General features: G+C 37.7%; 1 protein-coding gene across 1 annotated transcript; it reads right to left on the minus strand.

Annotated features, from left to right (window-relative positions):
* Positions 1–7,420: 7,420 nt before the first annotated feature.
* LOC111892274 (sister chromatid cohesion protein PDS5 homolog D) lies at positions 7,421–11,210 on the minus strand. Its single transcript, XM_023888349.3, has 12 exons — positions 10,732–11,210; positions 10,208–10,411; positions 9,930–10,111; positions 9,481–9,607; positions 9,242–9,397; positions 8,684–9,088; positions 8,529–8,593; positions 8,386–8,437; positions 8,207–8,290; positions 8,022–8,068; positions 7,862–7,936; positions 7,421–7,771 (listed from the first exon to the last, which is right to left on the minus strand). Exons 1-12 carry the CDS (start codon positions 10,837–10,839, stop codon positions 7,603–7,605), a joined length of 1,674 nt encoding a protein of 557 aa, XP_023744117.1. The 5' UTR covers positions 10,840–11,210; the 3' UTR covers positions 7,421–7,602.
* Positions 11,211–15,214: the final 4,004 nt, after the last annotated feature.

Genomic DNA, 15,214 nt, shown 5'->3' on the forward strand with positions numbered 1-15,214 from the left:
TGACTAGCGGGACTAGGGATAGTCAGGATGTCCTCGGGGTAGTATTAGTAGTAGTGTTGTAAGTCTGCGGGGGTAGCCGTAGCATTCACTAGCAGTCAGATAGCAGTAGTAGTGTTGTAAGTCTGCGGGGGTAGCCGTAGCATTCACTAGCAGTCAGATAGCAGGAGTAGTGTTGTAAGTCTACGGGGGTAGCCGTAGCATTCACTAGCAGTTAGATAGCAGTAGTAGTGTTGTAAGTCTGCGGGGGTAGCCGTAGCATCCACTAGCAGCCAGATAGTATTAGAAAGTTGTAAGTCCGCAAGCGTAGTCGCAGCCTTTTATCAGAATGGTAGGTAGCATGAGCGCGTGTTAGACGCGGGAAGCAGTTGTACCCACCAGTTCGGGTGCAGCAGTGAGGATATGGGAATCCACGGGTTAGCTTTCGGATTTCCCAAAGGGATCAGTTACGGCTAGGTTAGCAATTTGGACTTTGGATCGTCACATCCGTTATGAGATCAGAGTCGCAGTGAACCATTGGGGTTCGGGTATGTTGTGGGCTACCGTCAGTCTGGGAGCCAATATGTTGTTAGTTGTGGAATTGACGATGTCAGGATGTGACGTATGGATCCGATCGGTTGGATCGGAAGGTTGCGAGAGCCTCAGTGACAGGATAACTAGTGGAAGCTAGTCCCAGAGGAAGATTTCGTTCAGGAGTCGTGGAAGCGACTAAGTGAGGAGTCCTTTGACTCCACAGTTGGGTTGGAGTTCGGTGTTTCAGGCAGCTCAGTGTTTCAGTCAGTTCGGTGTTTCAGGTCGTTCAGCATTTCAGTCGGTTCAGCGTTTCAGGCAGTTTAGAGTTGCAGGCATGTTCAGTATTGCAGGCAGTTTAGTGTTTGGAAAGTTTCAAAATTTTGGTCAGTATTGTTTTGCGTTGGAATGCGAGTGCTGACGATATAGTTGGTTGATTTGAGATTGGCAAGTCCCTCTCAGCAGGATCAGTTGAGCCTTTTGCCGAGTATAAGTGATCTGTAAGGATAGCTAGACAGGTAGCTTTTCATTCAGGAGGGAAGGCTCGAGTTAGTAGAAGATGAGTAATCAGGTGGGATAAAAGCAAGAAGGTTCCAGTAGCCTCGTTTCAGTATGAGCGGCAGAATGGATAGAACGGTTATAGATAGTTGAAGTATCTTCGGGAGTCGCTGGAAGAGTCTAGGAGTTGCGATAGAGGGTAGTGACCGGTGGGAGTCCGGTAACTCAGATATCGGGAGATTGGTTAGACCAGAATAGTCTCAGTGCATCCGGTAGGCGGATGGGAGGCAGCAGGATTTTCAGTCGGAGGATGTAACGTGGAGGAAATTATGGAAAAGAGAAGGATCCAGTATGTTCCATCGGTAATGATCGATATGGTGAGTGGCTGGAGTGTCGGACAAAAGGGTGTTAGATTTTCCAGACAGAGAGTTGGAGGCAGTTCGCAGGCAGTTGATCATAGCAAACTTCGAGGACGAAGTTTAGTTTAAGTGGGGGAGAGTTGTAACACCCCAAAGTTTGGAAAGCCAAGAAAAGAAAGAAAACCTCAAGTTTAGGGGAGACTCGGCGAGTCCATGGAGGGACTCGGCGAGTCCGAGCGGGATCCGGGTTGTGGTGAAAGCGACCGACTCGGCGAGTCGGCCAAGGAGACTCGACGAGTTGGGTCTGATCGAGGAAAACCCTAAATCCGGGACTTGGAGCCTATTTAAGCGTCTCAATCTTCTTCCTAGGGCTCCTTTACTGCCCCTCACACCCAGAACGCCGCACCCTAAGCCTCCATTGTGATGATTCATGCTTTTGGCCATTTTTGGAGTGATTTAGAAGAAGAAGAAGAAGTGGGAATCTTTGAAGCATCAAGGAGTGGCTGTGGATCTGAAGTTTGGGGAACATTTCAGAGCATTGGAAGGTATCAATTCGTTTCCCTCCTTTAGATCTTCTTTGGTTATGAGTTTTGGGGCTTTTAAGCCATGCCTAAGATCAATTTCAAGTTCGAGGTCCGGATCTGAGGTTGCTACCTCAGATCCATGCTTGGTTTGGTTTAGAATTCCGTAAAGTATCAGCCATCGGGTGGATTTTGGAGCCTCTTGGTCTTAAACCCTAGTTATTAGTGCATTTTGCCTAGATCTCCCTTTCTACACGTAAAGTTTGCAACTTTACGTGGGGAATAGGCTTAGGAAGGGTAGATCTACAGTTTGGAGTTCATGCATGACTCGGAAGTCCTCTGCATGTAAGTGGATCTTAATGGACTCGGCGAGTCCTTCGAGTGGACTCGGCGAGTAGCTTGGAGATGAGGAGGAACTCGACGAGTGGGATGAACAGCTCGTCGAGTCGGATGAAGATGGGCATGAACTCGGCGAGTTGGATGAACAACTCGTCGAGTTGGATGAAGTTTGTCTTGTGCTCGGCGAGTCTGTTCTTAGACTCGGCGAGTCAGGTCGAGTGGTCCTAAACCCTTCGAGTTAAGACTCGAGTCAGCGAGTCGAGCCAGGACTCAGTGAGTTGGTCAGGACAGGAATCGAGGATCAGTAAACTCGGCGAGTCAGGGGCTGACTCGGCGAGTAGAGTCGCGAGTGGAAGGACTCCGGATTTATGGACTCGGCGAGTCAGCAGGGTGACTCGGCGAGTAGGGTTGACCTGGAAGGTTGACTTTGACCAGAGTCGACTTAGTTGACTGTCAGACTAAGTGTTATATGTATATTGATAGCTCGGAGAGCTAGAGGAGCGGCGGTTCAGAGGATTGTTGAGTAGCAGCCAGAGGTTTATCAGCAGAGCTCAGCAGTTCAGGTGAGTTTCCTTCCAGTAGGAACGGGTCTAAGGCCACAATGCCGGCCGGTTTAGCTAGCAGTAGTTTTCGGATGTTGATCTGATTCAGTAGTTAGTATGTTTGATGCCTTTGTGGCTCAAACAGGATTGATGTGTTATGTGTTCCGGGCTACGGCCCGATGTAGTATGCAGTATATGTGAGTTTATGCCAGTTGATATGTTATGATATGCTGTGTTCAGTTAGCTTCGGACTTCGGTCCGATGGAGGGGACAAGGTCCCAGACAGTTAGCTTCGGACTTCGGTCCGATGGAGGGGACAAGGTCCCAGGCAGTCAGTTTCGGACTTCGGTCTGATGGAGGGGGCAAGGCCCCAGTTAGTTAGCTTCGGACTTCGGTCCGACGTCAGCTTCGGACTTCGGTCTGATGGAGGGGTCAAGGCCCCAGTCAGTTAGCTTTGGACTTCGGTCCGATGTCAGCTTCGGACTTCGGTTCGATGTAGGGGGCAAGGCCCCGTTAGTCCGGACTTCGGTCCGATGCAGTGGGCAAGGCCCAATATGTGCTTTATATGTTTATGTGTGATATGTGGTAGATTGGGGGGAGCTCACTAAGCTTTGTGCTTACGGTTTTCAGTTTTGGTTTCAGGTACTTGGTTTTCAAAAGAGGAGCTCGGGAAGATTGCAGAGCACACACCATAGTCAGTTAGCCTGGGAATGTTTGACTCTGATAATGCTATTATGTTTTGAATTTAATACTCAAAGTTATGTTGGATTTATGATACGTTGTTTATAAATCTATTTATAGTAATGTTTTAAAAGAAATTTTTAGTCGTGATTTTTGGGTCGTTTCACATACCTTGAGGGTCGGGAGGGCAGTCTAGTCTTATGTTGTGGGCTCGGGAGTAAACCATTCATAAGCTGTGGACCGGGAGCGGGCAATCCATTCTCATGTTGTGGACTCAAGGACAATCCAGTCTGATGTTGTGGGCCCATTTTGCATACATTGTATATTTATTTTTATGTGTACTTTGGGGGAACTCACTAAGCTTTGTCTTATAGTTTTTGGTTTCATGGTTTCAGGTACATCAGATGATCAAGGCAAGGCGAAGGCGTGATCGTACACATCCTCCTGCTTATATATGTTCTGAGAGATTTTGATACTCTGATTTTATGGATTTATCTTGAAAACAATGGTTGATTATATTTTGGTTTGTGGAATGTTTTACAAAATTGAAAATTTTTATCATGATTTTTGGGATGTTACCCAAATAAACCAAGAGCACGCATACACACTAAGGTTTCTCTCGTGTGAATGGAGGTTGATAATGAGAGAAAATCCTAATCATAAGTTTACTTAAATAGGGCCCCAAGGTCCAAGACATAGGGTTTTGATCTCAATGGACATCGCGTCATGTGGTATGGTGCACAGCTTACCGCGTTGTGGTGTTGGGAAAACCCAAAAAACTCAACTTGCAAAATAAAAGACGCTTGCTTGCGGATGTTACAATTCTCTCATCCATAACTCCACCAAGACTACCAGAGCTCGTTGTCGTCAGACCGTTGGACCATAGTCGAATCGACCGAAACAACCAGGCCATTTTCGGAATGCAGTCTCTCCATTCTCTATGGATCTGCTTGCACCTCCTTGCTTCACATCTACTCATATACTCTTCGGAAACAACCTCTCTTCGCCTTTCCTCTTCCCGAACTCCCTCTCTCCGCTAGATTTGTAGCAAAAGTCACTAGATCTGAAGCAAAGAGTACCAAATCTGAAGCAAAAGTCATCGGGTCGATTAAATGCTTCTGAAAGGTTTCTTATATAAATCTATTTCGTTTTTTTCTAAATACTTCTAATAATTAGTTTCTACTTTGTGTTATTGGTTGCACTCCATCTCTTTAATTAAATGATTACAAAGGTTTTCCCTATTGTGTTTAAGGTTTTCTAGGTGAAGAACATGATAACCGGGTTTAATCACATGTGGTTAAATGCATATAATCACATGTGAGTATGTGATCACGAGACCCACTAGTGAATTGGAAATGCAAAAACGAATATTGTCCACATAAATCGCATGTGATTAAGTACACAAGAACAACTATTGAATTGTGAACGCGAAAACAAATCATGTCCATATAAATCATATATGACTAGATACATCGCATGTGATTAATTACACTAGAACAACTATTGAATCGAAAATGCGAAAATGAATCTTGTGAACATAAAATTGTTTTTTTTATTTGTAAAGATAATAATTGTTATTGTAATACACTCTTTGCGAAGAAACTTAAGAAGCTAAAATCATTTTTAATCTTTGGTAAAACATGGTTAAGATATGCATGCACATAACTTATAAAATTTCGTGATAAATAACTAAAAATAAATGTCATCATAGAATATTTGCTGACATTTTTTTTATATTAGTGGTCCAAAAATTCAAGCATCAACGACTAACGGAGGAAATTATTATGGAACCTTACCATACGTCGTGTTTCCATGATAGTTCATGTCTCGCACATTTTTGACTTGCATACTATATAAAATTTAGTCTTCAACGTAACTATTTCGAGCCTTAGTAATTTAAAATTTTACATTTGTTTTTTTTATGGGTGAACAAGTTTTTAACCATTATAATTGCAATTTTGTATAACAACAATATTAAAAGTTAAGGCAACGTCGACTGATTTAGTCTTTCAAACATCTCACGTATATATATATATATATATATATATATATATATATATATATATATATATATATATATATATATATATATATATATATATATATATATATATACACACACGAATTTGAATCATTTGTTTTTCCCAAAAGGTTAAATTGGTACATTTTAGAAAATTAGTTAAAACCGAAATTGACCAAGAATTGTCATGTATTAATATTTTCATATTATAATATTTATAATCATATTTAGTATTTTTAAATAGTTATAAAGTTACAAAAAGAATAAAAAAAAAATAAAAAAAATAAAAAAATAAAAAAAAAAAAAGCGTTGATATTCACACCTATATACATCAAAAGATTCATACAATTGGTAGCACATCTTCATCTTAAACAATAACTTGTATACTTGGTAACGGTTGTTGTGGATTGTAAAGTTGGTTAATTACAATTTTGACCCTGGAAATGATGCCTTCCAATAAAACTTTCAAAGATCCGTTTTGTACCACACTTGTTTGTTTTATACTTGCGCCCATTTCAATAATTCCATTTAGGGGTGTTCGCGGTTCGGTTTGAAACCGTGAAACCGGTCAAACTGGTCATCGGTTTTGTTTTACGGTTTGCATTTTCTTTCCGGTTTAACTTGTGGTTTCGAACTTTTCAAACCGTATTGAACGGTTTGGTTTACGGTTTTTAAGATTTCAAACCGTATAAAAACCGGACCGGACCGTAGGATTTGTATATATATTAATTAATTTTTTATATGTAATTGTATTTTGTTGTATTATATATTAATTTTTATATACAAATAATAAACTTTAAAACCCATAATATTTAATTATTGCAGTTTTTTTTAACAATATTAGGCAGTTTTTTTTAACAATATTAGGCAGTTTTTTTGCTGTTTTGACAACTTTAATATTGCAGTTTTTTGAACAGTATTAGGTAGAATTTTTGCTGTTTTGACATCTTTAATATTGTAGTATTTTTAACAATATTTGGTAGAATTTTAACTATTTTAATACCTTTAATAGTGCAATATTTTTTTACTAAATTAGTTTAATAGACTCGATTAAAATGAGCCTAAAAAGCCTAAACTGTGAAACCAAACCGGAGTCAAACCGTTCGTAACGGTTTGGTTTGGTTCGGTTTTAAATTTTCAACGGTTCGGCTTTTGCTTGACAAAAACCGTTAGTAACGGTTTGGCTTCGGTTTGACCAAAAAACCGAAAAAACCGGACCGTAAACACAGCTAATTCCATTAGATAACCAAATCCAACATAAAATAGTAAAATTGTATACAAAGTCCACCACACATAATAAGATATATTCCTCATATGGACAATAAATAGATTCAATGAAACAAAAGGAAAAAGTCACTAAAATCAATGATTGAAGAAGCCATTATACTAACATTTTTCTTGGAAGTTTCACCAAACCCAAATCATCTAACAACCCACCCACCACTCAATAACATCATCAAAATCAACAATATTCAAATCCTATAGAGACAAGATAAGATAACAGAGGTAAGAACAAAGACGTAGACGATTATGATTTTAGGATGTGTTTAGTGCGGCACAGTGATAAGCTAGCTTATTTTTCAAGTTTTTTATGTTGTCGTGTTTAGTAAGCCAAAAAATAGCTTATAAGCTAGCTTTTTGAAAAGCTACTTAAACTAGTTTTTAAGAGTTTTTTTAAAATTTTCTAAATACACCCCTTTATTAATTATAGAAACACATACTCTTACATGTCCTTTTATGTAATTTTATATATTTCAGCTAGCTTTTCAGCTACTTCTACCAAACGTTATTTTTTATCAGCTAGCTTTTCAACTATCAGCTAGCTTTTTATTTAACAGCTAACTTTTCAGTTAGTACGCCAAACATAGCCTTAAGCTTCCACCCCCTCCTATTTGCTAAATAAAACCCATTCTAGGCAACAAGATTTATAAAAGAAAAAAAAAAAAAAAAAAAAGTCCGAAAAATATCTAATATGTCATAAGATACTTAAATCTACACTACATATGATCAGTAAAGATCAAATATTGAGTTTTAGGTGGTATTTGTACACACCACTAAACCAAATCTTTGATACTCCATTTACAAAGAACACCCATATCAAAATTTAGAGAAACATTTCAACAAAAAATTTTAATCTATAATTCTTCCAATCTTTCTGTCTTTATTTTGGTTTCTTCTTCAACTTCTGTGGTGGGAATTGGGTCCATCTTTTCAGTAGAAGAAGCATCATTTATCTCAACAACTTCATTGGTTGAACTATTTGTTATGTCATCTTCTTTTGTAGGTTTTGTTTTCAATGAGGAGCTGTTATTTTAAGATATTTATCATCATTCACTTAAAAAAAAATCATGTATATATTATTTATCAAGTGTAAAAAAACTAAAAAAAAGAAACCTTTTTGGTGAATTCATGTTGTCTTCTTCCATTGGTGAGAATTCTAGCTTTCTTTTCCCCTTTTGCTTTAGACGCCTGTAAATATTTGATGAATTTATATAAAAATAGATAAATAAAAAGAGGATGAATTATGAAATAAGGGTATGAAATATGAACTTACTTGGTGGACGAAGTTGTCATTGGGGTTGGTAAATCAGAAGATTTCTCCTGTTGATAATATGATATTATATAATTTTATTTATATATATATATATATATATATATATATATATATATATATATATATATATATACCAGTAAAAAATTAAAAGAAAAAAAAAGATAGAATTAAGAGAAGAGAATAACTTTATGAGGTGATGACTTATCAAGTATAATCCACTTTTCAACACGTAAATCCAGAACTTCTTCATCACCATCAGCATATAACACCTGCATTCAGAAATCCAAATTCTATAAAACTATTGAAAATTAAATAATAATTTGAATTTGTTTATTAAAAAAAAAATGCAATAATGTATTCCCACCTTGTGCTTCTTGTCAACAGGATTATAAGATGAAACAGCACCTTCGTAATACCTGTTCAAAAATAAATTTTATCTTTGAAGAGAAAATAACATTTTACAATTGTTAAAAAGTTTAAATTTATAAAAAAGAAAAAAAGATTTACATTTTGTCCAGTGGCCACCAAACCTTTATCCTATGTCCCACCAATTGTTTCCCATTTCCAAGACCCTAACAAATAAATTTAACAGCATTATGAATTTTTAAACATAAACATTAAAAAAAATAAATAAATAAATGATTCAATTAATAGATTAATACCTTGTATATGATATCATCCTCCTTTTTTATGACTGAACTGTTTGAAGTCAACGATTTTTTCATGCCTTGAGATTTTTCTTTCAGTTTTGCAGAATTTGAAGCTTTATCCTGAAACCTAGTTTTCCTCAAATCTTCCTTTGAATCTTGAACCAATTTAGGTTTAGAATCTTGACTTGAGTTGACTTTCTTGTTTTTTGGTCTCCCTTTTGATGAATGGGTTTCATGGGGTGAGTTAAGATTTTGAGAAGCTTCCAAATCTTTACCCTTTATCTGATTTTTATGATAATCCTCTATTTTCTTTGAAACTTTTTGTGTATCGATATGTTTTTGCTTCTTGGAGTGAGAATGCATGAGGGTATTCGCGTCCCTTTTGTGAAAATTATTACTCTTTGTTGGTTTCTTTTCCTGCAAATTGGAGTAAATATAAAAAGTTTCAAAAAAAAATAAAATTTTGGTGGATATGAAAGTTTAAAAAAAAAAAAAAATATATATATATATATATATATATATATATATATATATATATATATATATATATATATATATATATATACAAACCATAAGTTCATTTTGACAAAGGGTAGAGACTATTTCAGCATAATCATCAGAATCCGCCTCTATGAGTTCTACTAAAGTTGAAGAATAGGGTTTGAGTGTATCATGACAGTTTCTCAACACCTTTTCTGCTAATTTCCAAGGAGCAGGGGAAACATTCTGTAAAAAAAATAATATTTTTTTTTCAGGGAATATGAAACTTAACAAATATTTAAAAAGATTTAAAGATAAATTGTGTGTACCTGGTTTTCTTTTCTGACATGAGAAATGAGAAGGGAAAGAAGCTGTGAAGCAATTTCATCACTTTCTTCAAGAACCATAGTCATTATACTTTCCATGTCTGAAAATACAGACTGTGGGTGATTTGTCCTAGATTTCATCAAGAAAAAAAAAAGTCAACTTTAATATTTTCACAAAGGTTAAATTAGAAAAATCGGAAAATGTCTGAATCTTTTATGGGTTGTTCTTTAAAAGAAAACCATCTATGAGATGTTCATAAAAAGGGTTTAGTTTTTAACCATATTAAGCCAAGGAAGATCTCCACATGCAAGAAGTTTATTTCTTTACATGGGTGTTCATAATGTGCAATAAATGAAGATGTTAGAGTTAACTATGTGATCAAACGAAACCATAGAGGGGCGAAAAGGGAATAAAGATACGCGATAATATAATGAGGAATAGAAGCTCTCACCTAATTCTACTTAAAAACTGCTCAAACATCTCAAGGATCAAAGCATCACACTCAAGGTCCAACATCAACAAGCATGATTTCACTTTAGCAACAGATTGAAGAATGTGAATGGCTTTATAATAATTGCGACCCGTAACATTTGAAAGTTCCCCAAAAGCCATCACATTGAGCTGGAAGATATCCTGTGTAATAAAAAAATATGTTTTTTTTTCTTAAAAAGGAGATATACAAAATATTTAGACATATGGAATTGTTAAAGGATTTGATTCTTGTAGTACCTTCATAATTTCATCCTTATAAGGTGGTTCTGGTGCAGTTATTCTTGCTACTTCACAAAGACATGATGCTACTGAAACTTTAACATCCACATCTGAATGCTTTAACAGTTCATTGGAAATCAAGGCCCCCATCGAAGGCACAAGTGCACCTTGCATTTTGAGAGATGGTGCTTGACTCACAAATGTCAAAAGTTGCTCGGTTTTCTTAAAGAAAGAAGTTGAAAATAGCAAATGTTATAAGTATATCATAGCACAACAAAGAGGATAAAGTAAAGAAAATGCACAAATTCTGGAAATGGAACCCTAATTTGAAACCATCTGTTATCTGATTCGATATACACATATAGATAATCATTAACACAGGGGGAATCTAACTAGGTCTTACACATACATTGATCCAATGTCCTCGTAAAACTTTGAGCATGGCAAATTTGGACTCTAATCGTAAAGGCTAAGGATTATTTACGCGAGATAGTAAAGTGAAACGTATACATTGACGATGAAAAAGGTTAACAATCGCTTACATCGAGAATGTCTAGAAGCTCACTGGTGGAAGAAGGGTGCAATGCAAGCTGTTCACCAGTTTCTCTAAGCTGTTGCTCCAGTTCGCTAACTGGACAGATATACTCCATTTTCCGAACGGCGGACTAAGCAATTTCCCTCTAATCGCACTCAAATACAAACCCTTAGAGGCTCAGAAAGCCAAAATGTTGATTTGATTTTACGCAAATTAGCATATGCCTGTGTTTACAAAGGCAAAGGGTTTCTCCATTCGATCAATCCGCTTCGTGAAATCTGTGGCGAAAGGTATAGAAACCCTATATCTGAATTTCGAACACGTACATAAGGAAAACCTATCGATGCTTCGAGAATTTGGAGAGTGAGTGTGATGGCTGCGTGAGAGGCGCCTGGGGTTTTGATTGCGGTTTCCAGGTGTCGGAGCTTTGATGTTATTATCCGAGGAAGTTTACATTTGGGATTCTCTCAAACTTTTGTGTGTGTTTTTTTCCATTTTCATTTACACATTTTTTAAGTTTAATATTATAATTATAATCATTTCATTTGGAATTTTTTAATCTTTTCAAATTTGCATGTTGATTTTGATTTATTTGTATCAATTTTGTGAACCATCATTTTTAGGTTTATTTACGAGTTTATCTAATTGTTGCATCACTCATTAGATGATGTAAAGGTTTTCCAAAAATATGTTTTTGTTTATGCTTATGTCATTTGCTTTATTTAGATATTTTGTTCCATCCGGACATGATTGAATCGGGTAAAGAATGTATTTTTAATGATTTATTTAACAAAGTCATTTTTTTAATTTTTTAGTATAAAAACATTTATATAACAAAAAGTGATTTCTTATTAGAGTATATGAATCAAACTTGCTCTTTATTAAAGAATCTTAATGCTTATATGTAAATTTTGTATTTTGATTTGACATTATTTTGTTAGCAATAGCATATACCAATGGCCTGGTGTCATGATTCGAAACTTCATTTTTACACCCTTGTATATGCATGCATTAAATAGTTTTACACGTTTATACATGGATGCATTAAATACGTTGACATTGACCTTTGTAATGAGAGTCTAATGATTAAGGTGTAGAACTTTATTAAGGATGTTCAAGGTCCAAACATTGCACTTTGCAATTTATCACCCACGTGATGGCCCTGGAGTGGAACGTCCAGAGATGCAGTTTACCTTTTTTTTCTTTTTACTCTACATGGATGTATTATCAAGCCTACACTAGAAGGAGCATAAAGTTGATTATCATTAAATGTTACTTGTATATTTATGTTTTTAGAATATTTGAAAAGTTAAGTGTAACGGTCATGAGTGCACACTAAGAGAACAAATGGCACGCAAACACACACAAAAAGGAAAACGAATAGATGAATATACTAGTCATTAAAAGAAAAACAAGATAAGCGGTTAGATAGAGAGTTTTTAATGATCCGACATGACAAGCATTAATGGTCGTCTTCATACTTAACCTCTAAGAGTCAACATAAAATCATTAGCTCCTTACACGTGCGACCAACATGGAAGCATTACCTCCTTCCACGTGTGATCTCATGTAGAAAGGGTATCATCACGCCATACCTGAACACGCCCTATTGCAACTATGAATATATGATACATTACATCCAAATAGTATGATGTTCTTAAAGCCTAAGGTCTTTGAGATTTGCGATTATATTTCCATTATCATACATGTTTGAAGTGGTGATTGTTAGATTGTATATTTAGGACTGTATATAATGAAAATATGAGGTTCCACCCTCTTTAACACTCCCATGGGTCCTATAATGTCCCCAAAAATACCAATGAAAATTTTCATTTTTACACCATCAAATCCATACAAGCATTTGTTTCAAAACCAATCAGAGTAATATGGATCTCTCAAACATCAAAGTAAAACAATAATAATATGTGCGGAAAAGCCATCAGGGGATGTTGTGCGGTCAAGCCGATTCATTCCCTTTGGAACTAGAAGTACCCGAAAACATTTTAAACAAAAATTGTAAGCAAAAAGCTTAGTGAGTTTCCCAAAATACCACATATCATACATAAGATAGTGCATGCTATGGGCCAAGTCATAGTTTTATAGTTACTTCCTGTCATGGGCTAAATCATGGTCTTTCCTTGCAATGTCGAAGGCCAAATCTCGGACTTACAAACAAGTGTCAAGGGTCACACCTTTGTCTTCCATGCAAGTATCACAAAGACAACAAGCATCCTACATACAAATACCAAGGGTAGATTGTAACACCCCAAATTTCTAATGTTCAATGAAGGGCCAAAAGTGTGAATTTAGGAAAGGGACTCGACGAGTAGGTCCGCTTACTCGCCGAGTCGGAGCGGGATTCTGTCGCGGTTTAAGTGGCCAACTCACCGAGTCGGCGGCTTGGACTCAACGAGTTGGTGCTGAAGAGAGAAAACCTTAATCCCGGGGGTTGTGCCCTATATAAAACACATTATAACTCACCCTTAGCCTCTTTGCTACCCTTTTGAGATCCAGAAACCCTAAATTGTGAGTGAGATCCCTTGGAAGCAATTTGGAGCCTTGATAAGTGATTTTGGTGGAAAGGGTTTGAAGATCAAGAGGTTTGCTGCAAAGGAGGGGTGTAGATCCGGGATCTACTTCAGTTGGAACTTATATTGGAGGTAATAATCTGTTGCTTGGGCTCTTTTGCATCTAGATCTATTATCATGTGAGATTTGGGGCATTTTTGGTATGATTAAGAGCTATTTCGAGTTAGATGCTTAGATATGAGGTTGCTACTTCAAATCTAGGCTTGTGATGGTCCATAATGTCATAAAGTTTCAGTCATTGAGTTGTTGGTGAAGCCCCTTTGTCTAAAACCCAAGCCCTAGTGTGTTTTGGGCCTATATCTCCATGGTTTCATGTAAAGTTTCAACTTTATGTGAGGGTTAGATTGTAGAAGGGTGGATCTATGGATTGGATCCTCTGCATGGCTCGAAAAGCCTCTAAATGGATTGAGAAATGAAGAGACTCGGCGAGTCACATGGGTGTACTCGACAAGGTGTATGAACATGTGCATGGACTCGGCGAGTTGGAAGAACAACTCGGCGAGTCTGTTGAAGATTGCCTTGGACTCGGCGAGTCTGTTCTTGGACTCGGCGAGTCTGGTCGCAGACCCCAACCTCTTTTGGTTAAATCCTTGGATTAAGTGAGTCGGTTGGCGACTCAGTGAGTCGGACAGAATGGGATTCAGAGATCGTTGGACTCGGTGAGTCTTGGGGCGACTCGGCGAGTTAAGTCGTGTAATGAGAGTTTTCTGGGAATGGGAACTCGGCGAGTTGACGGGTTGACTCGGCGAGTAGAATCAACCAGGAAGGTTGACGTTGACTGAGGACTTTGACTTTGACTAAGTGTTCACCAGTTTGACTTCCAAGGGTATTTTGGTAATTCTGGTATTTATGGAATTGGTTCTTTGGTAGTGTTCTATGGTGGAGTTCGTGTCGGTGGACGGAACAGCTTGGTTTTATCTCTTCAGTTGGCAATTACAGGTGAGTTATCCTCACTAAATCGACAGGGTCTACAACACCAAGGCCGGACCTTTATCGGATGGAAATATGGGTATTGTTGTTATGTTATTGCTTTGCTAGATCTGCATCCTGGTATTTAGGATGGTATTATGCTAGTGACATGGTTAAGGTCGGTACCCAACATTTAGGGTAATGCTATGTTAGTGACCTGGTTAAGGTCGGTACCCGGTATTTAGGGTAATGTTATGCTAGTGACCGGTTAGGTCGGAATCCTGGTTAGGATGTTGATATGCTATGTGATCTGTTAGACTGTTTGTCTGGTTAAGGATTTGTTATGTGATTAATTATTGTATGTGCACATGGTTGTTGACGGGGGTTGGGTTGAGGCGGGTCCTGCTTTATGCTGTAGGCCAACATACCCAGGGCAGACCAGATATTCTGAAGGCCCAGCGAGCGGTCCGGATAGGCTGAAGGTCCTAAGAGGGTAGACCAGACGTGCCGAGGCTCGGAGAGTGGACCATGCCGACTGAAGGCCCGGTGTGGACAGACCAGTCATATTGTAGACTCAGAGAGTGGACCAGGTGGATTGAAGGCCCAGTGCTGGCGGACCAATCACATTGTAGACTCGATGTACATGGCTAGACTCGGAAGGTGGACCAGGTGGACTGAAGGCCCGGTACGTGCGGACCAGTTACACAGTAGACCCGATGTGCATGGTTGTTCTATTTGTGATATGTTATGAGGATGTTTATGTGTGGTTGGTATTTTGAGGGTAACTCACTAAGCTTTCGGGCTTACAATTCAGTGTATTGTTTCAGGTACTTCTGGAGATCGTGGCAAGGCGAAGACGTGATCGTACCGCTCCTCATGTTTTATGATTTATGTGATATGGTTTTGGGGGATACTCTAATGTTTAAAATATTTTGAAAACAAGATGTATGAACTTAATGGTTTTTGAATGAGATAAAATGTTTTAATTTGGCT

This window comes from Lactuca sativa, chromosome 4, assembly GCF_002870075.4.
Source record: "Lactuca sativa cultivar Salinas chromosome 4, Lsat_Salinas_v11, whole genome shotgun sequence".
Taxonomy (NCBI): Eukaryota; Viridiplantae; Streptophyta; class Magnoliopsida; order Asterales; family Asteraceae; genus Lactuca; species Lactuca sativa.